Consider the following 15,143-nt stretch of genomic DNA (forward strand, 5'->3'; position numbering starts at 1 on the left):
TTCCTACAAGTTATTTTCTAATTTTAGATTATATGCATTCAGGTGGGTGTGTAGTGGTATCTGATTTTAACTGTAATTTGCATTATCTAATGATCAAATGATGTTAAGCATCTGTTCATGTGATTATTAACCATTCTTATGTCTTCTTCAATGAAATGCCTATTCAAGTCTTTGGCCAACTGTTTGACCCAGTTGTTTATATTCTTATTATTAAGCTGTAAATATTCTTTATATATTCTAGAAACAAATCCCTTATCAGACATATGATTTGCAAATATTTTCTCCCAATTCATGGCATGTGTTTTCATGTTCTTAATGATGCCTTTTTGAAGTGCAGAATTTTTTTATTTTGATGAAATCCAATAAATCAATTTTTTCATTTATGTATTGTGCTTTTGATATTATAGCTGAGAACTCTTTGCCTAAAACTAAGTTCACAGAGATTTTCTGTTTTCTTTCATAGGTTTAGCTATTATATGTAGGCCTATCATCCATTTTGAGTTAATTTTTGTGTTTCATGTGAGGTAAACACCTACATAATTTTTTTTTTTCAAGTCAAAACCCAATTGTCCAAGCAGTTTGTATAAAAGACTATCCTTTCCCCATTAAATTGTCTTCACAGCTGTGCTGAGGACCAATTGACCATAAACATGAAGGCTTACTTTGTCTCAATTTTAGATTCTCATTTTATCAGTAAGACTATGTCTGACATTGAGAGGTAACAACGTGCTAGCAGCCCTCACTCTCAGCGTCTCCTCGGCCTTGGTAGCCACTCTGGTGGTGCTTGAGGAGCCCTTCAGCCCACCACTGCACTGTGGGAGCCCCTCTCTGGGCTGGCCAAGGCCGGAGCCGGCTCCCTCCGCTTGCCAGTAGGTGTGGAGGGAGAGGCGCAGGTGAGAAACGGTGCTGTGTGCGGCACTCACAGACCAGCATGAGTTCCTGCAGGTGTGGGCACGGGTGCAGGTGCAGGGGGCCACACACTCGGAGTAGCCGGCCAGTGCCCCCAGCTCAGGGCAGTGAAGGACTAAGCACCCAGGCCAGCAGCTGCAGAGGTTGCTCTGGGTCCCCCAGCAGTGCCGGCGGGACAGCACTGGTGGGCAGCTCCGCCTGCAACCCCCGTGAGGAATCCACTGGGTGAGGCCAGCTGGGCTCGAGTCTGGTGGGGACTTGGGGAACTTTTATGTCTAGCTACGGGATCGTAAATGCACCAATCAGCACTCTGTGTCTAGCTCAGGGTTTGTAAATACACCAATCAGTACTCTGTGTCTAGCTTAAGGTTGGCAAATACACCAATTGGTACTCTTTATCTAGGTAACCTAGTGGGGACTTGGAGAACTTTTCTGTCTAGCACTCTGTGTCTAGCTCAAGGATTGTAAACACACCAATCAGCACTCTGTGTCTAGCTCAGGTTTGTAAATACACCAACCAATACTCTGTGTTTAGCTCAAGGTTTGTAAATACACCAACTGGTTCTCTGTATCTAGCTAACCTAGTGGAGACTTGGAGAACTTTTATGTCTAGCTAGAGGATTGTAAATGCACCAGTCAGCACTCTGTCAAAATGGACCAATCAGCTCTCTGTAAAATGGACCAATCAGCAGGATATGGGTGGGGTCAGATAAGGGAATAAAAGCAGGTTGCCCCAGCCAGCAGTGGTAAGCCAGTCTCCTTCCACACTGTGGAAGCTTTGTTCTTTTGCTCCTTGCAATAAATTTTGCTGCTGCTCACTCTTTGCGTCCACGTTGCTTTTATGAGCTGTAACACTCACCACGAAGGTCTGCAGCTTCACTCCTGACAGTGGGACCATGAACCCATCAGAAGGAAGAAGCTCCTTCATTCTTGAAGTCAGTGAGACCAAGAACCCACCAATTCCAGACACAATGTAAGGACTATCTTTATAATAATAATATTATATCATCTTGGTTATTATATCTTTGTAGTAGCTTTTGAAATCAGAAACAGTTCTCTAATTGTTTCTTGTTTTCCAAGATTGTTTTGTATATTCTTGCTCGCTTGAAATTCTACATAAATTTTAGGATTACTCTGTCAATTTCTGCTAAAAAACCAGCTGGGATTTTGATAGGCATTTCATTGAATCTATGTACCAATTTGAAAGTATTTATCTTAACAATACTGATTTTTTTTTTTTTTTTTTTTTTTGAGACAGTGTCTCGCTCTGTCACCCAGGCTGGAGTGCAGTGGTGTGATCTTGGCTCACTGTAACCTCTGCCTACCAGGCTCAAGCAATCCTCCTGTCTCGGGCTCCCAAGCAGCTGGGACTACAGGAATGCTCCACTATGCCTGGCTAACGTTTTTTGTATTTTTTGTAGTTTTGCCATGTTGCCCAGGTTGGTCTCAAACTGCTGAGCTCAAATGATCTGCCCGCATCAGCTTCCCAAAGTGCTAGGATTACAGGCGTAGGCCATTGCACCCAGCCAACAATATTAAATTTCTAATCTATAAGTACAAGATGTCTTCTCATTTATTTAAGTCTTCTTTAATCTCTCTCAACAATGTTCATAGTTCTCAGTGTAGGAGTCTTGAATTTCTTTGGTTAGACTTATTTCTAGGTATTTTTTGATGCTATTGTGAAGGCAATTCTTTTCATTAATTTCTTTATTCTTTTTTATTATTGTTATTATTAATGTTATTATTATTTTTGAGAAGGAATCTTGCTCTGTCGCCCAAGCTGGAGGGCAGTGGCGTGATCGTGGCTCACTGCAAGCTCTGCCTCCCAGGTTCATGCCATTCTTCTGCCTCAGCCTCCAGAATAGTTGGGACTACAGGCACCTGCCACCATGACCGGATAATTTTTTTTTTTTTTTTGGAGATGGAGTCTCGCTCTGTCGCCCAGGCTGGAGTGCAGTGGCCGGATCTTAGCTCACTGCAAGCTCCGCCTCCCGGGTTTACGCCATTCTCCTGCCTCAGCCTCCCGAGTAGCTGGGACTACAGGCGCCCGCCACCTCACCCGGCTACTTTTTTTTTTGTATTTTTTTTTAGTAGAGACGGGGTTTCACCGTGTTTGCCAGGATGGTCTCGATCTCCTGACTTCGTGATCCGCCCGTCTCGGCCTCCCAAAGTGCTGGGATTACAGGCTTGACAGATAATTTTTTATATTTTTTGTTTAGTAGACATGGGGTTTCATCGTGTTAGCCAGAATGTTCTCAATCTCCTGACCTCGTGAACTGCCCACCTCGGCCTCCCAAGTGCTGGGATTACAGGGGTAAGCCACCACGCCCGGCCAATTCTTTATTTTGTAAAGATAGGTGTCTCGACTATGTTGCCCAGGCTAGCCTCAAACTCCTTGGCATCCTGAGTTTCTGGGATTACAGGAATACACCAACATGGCCAGGAGCAGTTTTCTTAATTTCATTTTTGCTTATTCATTGCAAGTATATAGAAATACAATTGGTTACTGTATATTGATCTTGTACACTATAACCTTACTGGAGTCAGTTTATTAGCTCTAAGAGTTTTTTCATGAATTCCTTAGTGTTCCTATATACCAGATCATATCATCTGCAAAAAGGGACAGTTTTACTTCTTTTCCAATCTGAATACCTTTTATCTTATTTTCTTGCCTAATGACCCTGCCTAGAATTTCTAGTACAACATTGAATAGAAGTGATGGGAGCAGACAACCTTGTTTTTTTCCTATACTGAGGGGCAAACATTCAGTATTTCATCATTAAGTATGTGGCAGCTGTGGTCTTTTGTCTAGATGCCTTTATTAGGGTGAGGAAGTTCCCTCATATTCCTGGTTTGTTGAGAGTGTTTGTTATTAACATGTGTTGGATTTTGTCACGTACCTTTTCAGCATCTATTGAGATGATCATGTGGTTTCGTGCTTTATTAATATTGTAAAATAATTTAACTGATTTTCAGACGCAAAACTATCTTTACGTAAGAGGAATGAATCTCGGCCATATTGTATAATACTTTCTGTACGGAGCTGGCTGCTTTTTGCTAGTGTTTTGTTTCAAATGTTTACATCTATGTTCATGATGGATATTTGTCTATAGTTTTATTTTCTTGCAGTATCTTGTCTGGCTTTGATATTATGATAATATCAGCCTCACAAAACGAGTTAGGAAGTGTTCACTCCTCTATTTTCTGAAAGAGTTTATAAGGAACTGGTATAATTTCATTAAATTTTCAAAAGAAAATTTTAACCAGTGAAGTCATCTTGACCCAGGATTTTCTTCGTGGAAATATTTTAAATTGCTAATTCAATACATTTACTTACTAATTTATTTCATATTAATATTATTTTTATATATGGCAAATATAGAAATTTTGCTCTCATATAGCTATATTACCCAATTTGTCCTATTATTGTCATGTATATTGTATCTACCTATATTATAAACCCAATGTCAGTGTTGTAATATTCCTTTGTTCAATCTGGTATAAAAGACTAATAAAAAAGAAAATATGTATTTATATTTTATATTAATCCACATATTTTATGGTTTTTGTTATTTTTATTTCTTCCTGTAGATTCATGTTACCATTTCATGTTGTTTCCTTTCACCCTGAAGATTTCTCTTAGTATGTGTCATAAAATAGGTCTGTTACCAATGAATCCGTTAATTAATAACTGTCTTTATTTTGAAAGATACTTTGCTGGATATAAAATTATTGGTTATGATTTCTTTTTTTGTTCCTTCAGAATTTTGTAAATGCCATACCACTGCCTTCTGGCCTTCACTGCTTCAGATAATAAGTCTGTTGTTGTTATATTGATGCTGTCCTATATGTTTCTCCCTCTCTGGCTTTCAAATGTTTTCTGCGTAGATGTGTTTCAGTGTATCTTTTTGTATTATTTATTTTGAGATGGAGTCTCACTCTGTCACTCAGGTTGGAGTGCAGTGGCATGATCTCGACTCACTGCAACCTCCACCTCTCTGGTTCAAGAGATTCTCCTGACTCAGCCTTCCAACTAGCTTGGATTACAGGCACATGCTACCATGCCCAGCTAATGTTTGAATTTTTATAGAGATGGGGTTTCACCATGTTGGTCAGGCCAGTCTCGAACCTCTGACCTTGGGTGTTCTGTCTGCCTCAGTCTCCCAAAGTGCTGGGATTACAGGCGTGAGCCACCATGCCCAGATTATCTTTTGGTATTTATCCCACTCAAAGTTTACTGAGTCGCTTGGATGTTTAGATTAATGGTTTTCATAAAATTTTGGAAAGCTTTGGCTCTCATTTTCTCAAGTGTATTTTTCTACCTTTCTCTCTCTTCTGTCCTAGAATTTACATTACACATATATTGGCACATGTGATGTCCCAAATGTCTCTGAGGATCTGTTCATTTCTCTTCCATCTTTTTTGTTCTTCGTTCCTAAAATTATTCACTGTTGATCTGTATTCACGTTCACTGATGTTTTTTATTCTGACAATTTGAATCTGTTGTTCAGCTGCTATAGTAACTTTCTCATTTCAGTTATTACACTCTTCAAATTCAGAATTTTCATATTGTTCATTTCAAATAATTTCTATCTCCTTACTGAGAAACTTTACTTGTTGATACATTTATATCATACTCTCCTTTAAGGCTTTAAATATGTTTTCCTTAAGTTTAGTATACAAATGTGTGTGTGTATACACACACACATATATGTGTATATATACATATACACATAAACATATGTGTGTATGTGTGTATATATAGATACAGATATAGATATAAACTGTGCTTTGAAGTCTGTCCACCAAATTCAACATCTTTTTTCCCCCAAGTATGGACCACACTCCTGTTTCTCTGTATGGCCAATTTGTTGAAAACTAAACAATTATTTTAAATAATACATTGTAACAACTCTGGGTTTTGATTATTTACTTTCTGAAGTTTGCTACTGCTGCTTTTTGTTTGTTTGTTTATTAACTTATCCATGATAAATGTATGAAATCTGCTTCTCTTGTGATGAGTGACAATTGATGTTTCTGCATAGCTTATTTTATTGTTGATTTTTAAATTTTAAGCCTAGCTCCAAAAGGGTTACTCTGTGTCTAGACAGTTTTGAGGTCAGCCAGTAATTGACAGAAATAGTACACAAATACCTCAAGCTAATAGGTTTCTTTTATTTTGTTGGGGGGCGTGGTGGCGGGTACAGGAGTATGTTCAAAGTCCAGCCTCTCTTTTTCTTTCTGTTTTTTTTGAGACGGGCCCCGCTCTGTCACCCAGGCTGGAGTGCAGTGGTGCGATCTCGGCTTACTGCAAGCTCCACCTCCCGGGTTCACATCATTCTCCTGCCTCAGCTTCCCAAGTAGCTGGGACTACGGGCCCCTGCCACCATGCCCGGCTAATTTTTTGTATTTTTAGTAGGGACGGGGTTTCACCATGTTAGCCAGGATGGTCTCAATCTCCTGACCTCGTGATCCGCCCGCCTCGGCCTCCCAAAGTGCTGGGATTACAGGCGTGAGCTCCCGTGCCTGGCCCAGCCTCTTTTTCTATTCTCCTATGAAGATATGTATTATCTCTAGGTTAGGCCAGAACTGTAAAAATAGTTTGGGCCCTCTCTTCAGTCTCCACTGCAGAAGTGCGTGAACACTTTCAGCTAGGAATATGTTTGCCCCAATCACGAGCACAACCAGTTTAGTAGATCCATTGGCCCAACACACCTACCCACTGCCACCAAGATCATTACTTCTACTGACAATGCTGCTGGTTGTGAGTATCACCCTCTGCTGCAAATTGAGTGAGCCCTCTTTAGCTCAGGTACAGCAGTTGCCAGTCCTCATGGCCAGCCAGATGCTGGCACAACTTTCATACTGACCAAGCTCATGAATGTGGGCAGAGTGATAGAGGCAGTCTCAGGCAAGCAAGAAATCCACAGACTCCCAGTTCTTCTCCAAACTTCAGTAGTTTTTCAAGAATAAACAGTTCTCATATTGCTGTTTGCCTTTGGCCATGTTTGGAAGTACTTATTTGCTTATTTTTGGGTCAATTTTAGATTCATAATTGATTTGGGGGTAAAGGATTTGCCAGTTTCGTCACTCATCCATAGCCAGAGACAAATAACATTAAAATAATTTTTGTCTCCCCCAAACATATAAAGATGTAGAAATACTTGCCTAGGAGGTCATATCAAATCTATATTTTAATACTAGGAAATGAGAAACCATTATAGATTTCCTAACAACCTTTGGGACATTTGAGAGTTCTCAGGTGAATAAATACTAAGTCAAAATCTGAATAAATTAATATACACAGGGATGACTTCAAAAGAAATATGTTCATTCTATTATTTTCTCCACAAGCTACCTACCATGAAGACTTACTTGTTCAGTCTGATGATGTCGACTATCTTTCTTAAGAATATATGTACAAACAGGATCTTTTTTCAACATAGGAGATAAAAGTGTTCTCATTCTCTTGTGTCAGTGGCAGTTTCCTCATTGTTAGAAAATTTGCAAGGGTTTTTATATTTCAAGAGTAGACATGCTAATGTGGTTAATTATTTTACAAGGCAAATACTTTTTCATTATTTTCCCCTGTGTAACCAAAAGTAATGTCTCAATCTTTCTAGGCCTCTGTTCCCTCATTGGAAAAACAATGAGCTTAAATAACAGGATCTAGAACTATACAGTCTAGATTTCAAAAGCATATAATGTTATTCCTAGCAATAATGGTTATGTATAAAAGCCCACTATTGCTAGGAAATACACTTAAATTGCTTTTCCAGTTTGGTGGTAAGTTTAACTAATCCAAGCTTTTAATTTAAAACTTATAAATAAATGCATCTATGATAAACAAGCTGGGTAAGACTAAGAGCATAATCTGTTATTCTAAAGCTGAGTTTCTGAGTAATCTCTTTGGCAGTACATGTTGTTATCCCCTCTGTGAGTAGACATTCACTGTTTGAAGCAACAAGCCCTTTGATACTTAAAAATATTGGATTCTGTGCTATTTTTAAAAGCTACTATATCAGTATTCATCAACTGTTGGACATAGCCATTCATTTATTTTCAAAAAGGCTATTCTATAATCACACTTCCTTTCAGGAAGCTTACCAACTAAGTGAGAGCCTAAATTACTGATAGCAGTTATACAGGGACCTTCCTGTTGGTTAGGAAGCAGGATTAATTAAACTAATGTGCTAAATCTTGGGCTAGTAATTATGCAGAAAAGTGGGAGGAAAGTTTATTATATTTGTTTTTTATGGTTGTGCACCTATAATATGCAGCTGAAAAGAGTAAAACATTCTAGAAAAGTAGATTTCTTATTTCTATTTTAGTAAGGCTGACTTATTCTATTATTATAATAAATATTGTCAATTCTATTAATAGAAATAACTATAATTTTGAAATAGTGATTATATATTATAATAACTAATGAGAAATTAAAATAATTAGCCTTATGATAGTTAACTAATTAGGAGCCAATTAAGCATGGCTTTTCAAAATGTTTCACAAGAAAAATCCTATCTCTATAAAATAAATTCAAATTTTCCACTAAATATTTACATGCTTTTTGAATTATGTTAAGACTAAGAAATGTTTCATAATGGCTAAAATTCTTAGAATATTCATATATATTTTAAAATTGTTTTCACATACAATTCTGTTATAACAGTATTAAAATGGTTGTGAAGCAATATTTTAAAACTGCACAATGATAAACTGTTCTTAGATTATACCTGATATTATTGGGGCAAATAAAAGGCCAATTGCATGTAGTGTTGTTAAAGGTTTTGGCTCTAATGCTATACATAATGGCACTTCTATCTCTACATATTTTGGTGAGGTTCTGTTATTTAGTGGACATAGTTTAACAACATTTCTCCTCAGATAGGAACATCATGTTTTACCTTGATTTAGACAGAAAGAAAAAGAGAGTTTCTTATAGGGAAGACTGTTTCACAGTATCTATAATAACCCAACAGGTTTCTATTAAATTCACACACACACACACACACACAAACACACAAACACACATAGACACTCACTTTGGAGGCAGGGGGAGTCCAGACTAAGCAGGAAATCCTTAAAGCCATAAGTACTTAATACCAACTAAATAGGGGTGAAAGTGATCCCCAGTCCAAAGCTTGAGCTATAAATAGAGACTACAGCAACTATTTTATTTATCATAATCTTAATATAAAACAAAGTGAAATCCAGGGCCTTAGTATGCTGCCATAGCTTAAGAAATATAGTCAGTAATACATTCACTATCTATCTGGAAATTCTAAAATCCAAGACATAGTAAAAGTAAATCTTGCTATGGAAAAATATAAAATGTAGTGTAGGGTGATATTGACTGTGATATTCAAGTTTCAGAATACTTTGGGGATTTCCTTTTAGCCAAGAAAACGAGTATTTTAGAGGTTTTTCATGCTATATCGTACAGGACATATGAGCATAATGTGGTTTATTACACTGATCTACATTATCATTAGTGATTTCCTCAATCCTAGTGGCAGTGGGAAAAATATGAAACTTTAGAGGGGAAAAAAAAGCAATAAAATTGATTGTGTATTCATAAAAATGTACCTTAATTTCCTTCAAATTGTAATACCCCTACTCTACTTCTGTATATATGCAAAAAAGTAACCAGACCTTTCCCTAGAGTGAATATGGTAAATATGAATTTACCATTTCATATTTGTGAATGAATTACCATGCCATCTTTGTGAATTTACCTACATTTGATTATCAAAGAATAATTTCATTTAAGCAAGACAGTGAGGTAAAACAAGTGTAACTACCAAATAAAAAGAAATTTCATTTCTATGTACAAAAGTATGATTGTATGTCTATTGTGTAATCCAATTCAAATTTATCATACTCAGATTCAGGTTATCATATTCATCTTCATATCACTAAATGATCCTGATCTCACTAAACCTCTATTTTATCATCAAGAAATTGGGTAATAATGTGAACTCAAGAGGAAATTTGGGCATTTTAATAATTAATGATAAAAATCCATTTACTGTAACAAAATAACTACCAAATTATATATTCAGCTACTTAAAGACAGCTTTCTGAAAGTCTGAATAAATGTATTAATCCCCATCAGATTTCTTTCTTGTTTTTATTGTAGGAAAAGCACACAGGAAACTGCAATATCTAAAATAAATTCACAAATTTATTTGTATTCAAGGAGCAAGTAATTTATTATCAAGATGGTAGAATAAGATCAGGAAGAAATTCTCACTGTTCTGCCTCAAAAACATAGTAATACTACATAGAGTACCAAAAAGAGAAAGCTGTGTTCAACAGAATTATCTCCCATGGACTAAAAACATATTTTGTCTCTGTAGAAGAATTAATTGTGGAAACTAGTAAATTATAGGGCGGCCCATTTTGTTGTTTAACATCTATAATTTTCTTTCTCAGATCTATGAAATCTAGTTCTTAGTTCAGCAACAAGCATTTGAGATCTGAGATTTCTTTTTCTATTTTAGTAAGCATCTGTTTCCTAAATATTTCTTTTTGAAGCAGAAGAAAAAGGTAAAGTTCTATTAAAAATGCTATTAATTCTTGACATCAAAAACTTACCAAAAGCAAGTTCAATGTAAAAAAAAAAAAAAAAGGAAACAGAGACCTATAGATCATAGGTGTAGTGAACTAGATGTGGGCTAAAGAAATAAAGACAATATAGAAAAATATGGAAAAAATATAGAAAAATATAGAAAAAACAGAAATATAGAAAATATAGAAAAAACATAAAATAAACATTTCTAAAGAGAAGGGAGAATTTTGCCAAATTGAAAATAGTACAATTATAGCTTAAAGTTTTACTTAAAATAGACTGAACACATAAAAGTCCTCTTTCTCATGTAGTCATATTTAACCATGTATTTTCTCAACAATAATTTTCAGCTACTTCAAATGTTGGTAAGATACTCTGACTAAGAAACAAGACCAAAAGTCATTGTATTTAATAAAAATTCTGAAAGTTTAAATTGGAAAGAGTTCAAATTATCTTTGTGAGTTTTTCTATATTTGATTCTTAAATAATAATTTCATTTTAAATGGGACACTAGGGTAAAACAAGCATAGCTACCAAATGAAAAGAAATGTCATTCCCACGTGCAAACGTGTGATTGTGTGTGTATTGTGTAATCCAAATCTGATTAGAATCAGATGATTCAACTTTAATCAATGTTAATAAGTTTCTGTGACTGCAATTAGATACTTTCCTGTGTCTTCGTCTGTTTATTCTACCTTTTCTCCTGTCATTCAGGGGAGTGACTACGCTCCTAGCTAAACTAATCTGCTACTTATCCCTTGGATCCCATCCACTTATATTTTCAGAGACAGATTTCCAGTAGTTTTTCCTCTGTCTACTGCCTTGATGGTTTTATCTGCTCTCTTTAGTTACTCTCATCAATCTACATTTTCTTTCTTTTATTTAAAAACAACAAATAAAAATACTTTTCTTTATCCTACTTCCCCCTCCAGCTGCTGCCCCATGTCTTTCCCATTTTTTACAGTGAAATTTGTTGAAAGTGTTGCCTGTCTCATCTCCAGTTCTCTCCTCCCATTCCCTTTGAAACTCCTGTTCTCTCCTATCTCCTTCCTTCACCAACCAAGTGAATATGTTCTATTAAGATCCTTAATAACATTTGTATTGCTAAATCCATCAATCAGCAGGATACCACATTTATATTTTTGCCTCTTACCTCCTGGATGCTCCCTCTCAGTCTTATTTGCTCAGTTATAACCCCTTCATCAGCAAAACTTGCTGCCTCTAAGCATACCTAGAATCTGCTCCTTGCTCATCACCTCTCCATCACTCTGGTCGAAGCCAGTCTCATCCTTCACCCAACTGTTGTACTAGCTTCCCACCTGTTATATCTTCTGCACTTGTCATCCTATAGTCTATTCTTAATACAACAGACGGACTAATCCTGTTGAAAGTTGAGTCAGATTATGCCACTTGACTGTTTAAAATCTTTCAGTAGTTTCCAAGTTAATTCAAAGTAACAGAAGTTCTAATGGTAGCCTACCTCGCCCTACACATGATGAGGTCCTATCATCTCTCTCATCTCATTTCCTAATTCTCCCAGTCTTCATCTTTCTACTTTATCCAGATTAGACTCTGTACTATTGCTTAAATGCATCAGGAACTTTGCACTTAGTATTTTTTTGTTTTTGTTTTTGTTTTCTGTTTGGCATGCTCTTCCCCAAGATAGCCACGTCACCTTCACCTTCTCACTGAGGCCTTTTCTGATAGCCTGGCTAAAATCATAACATTCATCCTTATTCTCACCCTGACCTTTCTATCGGTCTTCTCTGGTTTATTTTTCTCTTTAGCACTTAATGATCTAACATATTTTATATTTATTCATCTTATATGTTTTCCTGATTACAATTTAAACTCCACAATGGCACAGATTTTTGTGTTTTGTTGTCTAATGCATAGCAAAGTTTCTGGTACATAATAGGACCTCAAAAATAATTTCTAAATAAATCAATCAAACATTTATTTTTATAGTATTGGTTTTAGGTCAAAACTATCTAAGTATAAAATGAGTTCAGAGGTTCCTGTTTCCACTGCCACTAAGAAATCTATAAAACATTAAAAAAAAAACTCATGGGTTTAAACACTTGCTGGGAACTTGATCCAAAGGACTAAGTCATAGGTACTTCAAACTAAACTGCCATTTCCACCTTCTCTTTTCCTCTACTACATCTCACTGGTTGTAATCCTTTTTTCTGAAGAGTGAAAGAAGGCCTCAACTTCCATATAATTTAGAGCATTCTTGATTACTTGCTCCAGTGGCCTATCCATGGCTTCAGCTAAATAAGATCTCAAATGTTAAAGGCAACCAGCTTTAAGCTGATGATATTTAGCATAAAGGTTTATCTTCTTCAGTGCTTATGCTTTTCCTCGTTATATTTAACCAGGAATACTATACCTTGGAGTATATGTGTATGAATGGTTGCTCACATTGCTGTGCTAACGAGTTGCAGCATTTTACAAATAATATTAAGTTTTAACATTAAAAATTTGAGTTTTTAAAATAAAAATGCTAAAGAATTTTCATAGAATAAGGTTTTTCACAACATTTTTCCATTATGGTTTCTTGTCATTAGAGTAAGAAGCCCAAGTGAGATATTCAACAAGGAGATAAATGTATATATCTCTTACCTGAAGCCGACCCAGAGGGATCAGGTTGGTTTTCACTTTCCTCATCAGTACTCTCATCATAGACTGGATCTCGGTCAGCAGTCATTTCAGAACAGATTGTAGTTTCCCTAGAAACAGAGACAGGTAGAATTATAAATCATTGGCTCACCCCCTGCTAGGCAGCAAATTTACCAGTAAGTAATTACAGAAAATATTCCTGGAAAAAGATTCTAATTAGACAAACATATTGAAAATATATATGACTTAGATGAAAGCATCTTAAAACTTATATATTAACTCTCTTAAGAACAAGTTTCTCTTTTATCCAATTTTAATCTGAATTTAGTACTCATTTTAATTAATATTAAATCAGTTTCTTATCAGGTACTATTCTTCTATCAAAATACTTTTTCTACCAAATTATCTCTGCGAGTCACAGAGTATTTAACATTTTACTAATCTCAGAGCAGTTCCTCATTTCATTTGATCTCTGCAAAGCCCTAAGATGGGTATCTTTACCTCTATTACGAGAAAAAAGTGACGTGTCCAAAGCTATAAACTAATAGGTATGACTGCAAGACCTGTACTAGGACTAGCTGATATCAAATTTTTTTATACTATGTCACTAGTAATTCTGCACTTTTGCTAAGATTCAAAGCAATAGACCCTAACGTGTATTTGCTAATATGTAAAAAAGTTGTAATCGTTGAAACCCATATCAGCCATTTGTCACTTACGATTCTTCCATAAAAATCAAGTACATGTCTACTCTCAGAGAAAACGTTAAAGAAGAATAAGATTGGTAATCACACTGTAATCAGGTAAAATAAATGCTCCGTGGAATTTAATATTAACAACTTGATTCAAAAGTTAACTATTGCCTAGACATCAAGATTACAAATATGTATCCAACTTTGTAGTTCTGCAGATGAAAGGGTTTTTAAATCAGTATTTCTTACTAATGTCTAAGAATTAAATGATACTTTAATAAGCCTCATGTCAGTTTTTTAATTTAAGTGTAGGTGAGACAGTTGAGCAGACATGGAGCGAGCATGCTGAGAACTCTCTAGCCCATGGCACCCGTCTAACAGCCTGAGCATCCACATCCAGTCTACCAAATTATCTCATATGACCAAAAAGTTGGCACCTAATGTTCATTAACTTTGGGAAGAAATTCCACTTAAATTTACACATCTGTCATCCAAAAACTAGATAGCCAAAATACCCTTTTTGTTTGATGTCCTTTTCTTGTTCTTGAGCTGTATTTAATAATTTATTATGCAAACTTCTGATTTTTGTTTTCTTCTCATTCAACACCAGAATAAACCGCTTATAAAGATCAGTCTCCAAAGCTTCCTTAGCGCTCACACATTTTTCAAATCTAAAAAAGTAAGTAAACAAATTAGTCATGCAGTTCTGCTTAGCATTAACATAATTCAATCTAATAATCAAGAAGATTTCAATAAAATTCTTCAAAGAAAATACAAGTAAAGATTATTTTCACATATGCTTTCACTGACTTAAAAGTTTTATAAAGATGGTTAAACACACAATTAGAAATTATTGGTTATTCATGTAATTTATGTAGTGAGATAAGGATCAAAATTGAAAATTGATACAAATAAGCCTTTAGAAAATCAAAATGCCTAAAGATAATAACTTATTGATATCTATGGTTTATTTACAAAAGAATGTTTTTATGGGATAAATTTCAAACAAGAGTAAATGTAGCCTGTGTTTCCTCAGTACTATGTTAATATTACTATCAAAGCAACTACAATCTTGTTTTGTGATAAGGCAATACAGCTAATTTGTCTGACTGCTCTACTAGACAATGAACTGCTCTACAACAAGAACACAACTTATCCAGTTATATTCTTATAAGCGAGCACCACACACACACACATACAAATACATATAGAAACACAATACACATATACCATGAAAGTATTCTACTTGATATATCCAAGGAGAGATTAATAAAACAGCAAATGTAAAATACTACATATCTTCAAATTTAGATACCTGAGACAAAACATAAAATTCTCTATTGTTTATAA

General features: G+C 35.6%; 1 protein-coding gene across 2 annotated transcripts in view; it reads right to left on the reverse strand.

The window, feature by feature from the left end:
* XRCC4 (X-ray repair cross complementing 4) overlaps positions 1–15,143 on the reverse strand; it is a 305,636-nt gene that overhangs the window by 158,564 nt on the left and 131,929 nt on the right. For both annotated transcript variants that reach the window (XM_010385636.2, XM_030927165.1), the window contains exons 5-6: positions 14,309–14,464; positions 13,105–13,211 (exon numbers count right to left, since the gene is read on the reverse strand). In XM_010385636.2, coding sequence (XP_010383938.1) covers positions 13,105–13,211; positions 14,309–14,464 — 263 coding nt within the window. The remainder of the gene's footprint in view (positions 1–13,104; positions 13,212–14,308; positions 14,465–15,143) is intronic.

Source organism: Rhinopithecus roxellana, chromosome 3 (genome assembly GCF_007565055.1).
Source record: "Rhinopithecus roxellana isolate Shanxi Qingling chromosome 3, ASM756505v1, whole genome shotgun sequence".
Taxonomy (NCBI): domain Eukaryota; kingdom Metazoa; phylum Chordata; class Mammalia; order Primates; family Cercopithecidae; genus Rhinopithecus; species Rhinopithecus roxellana.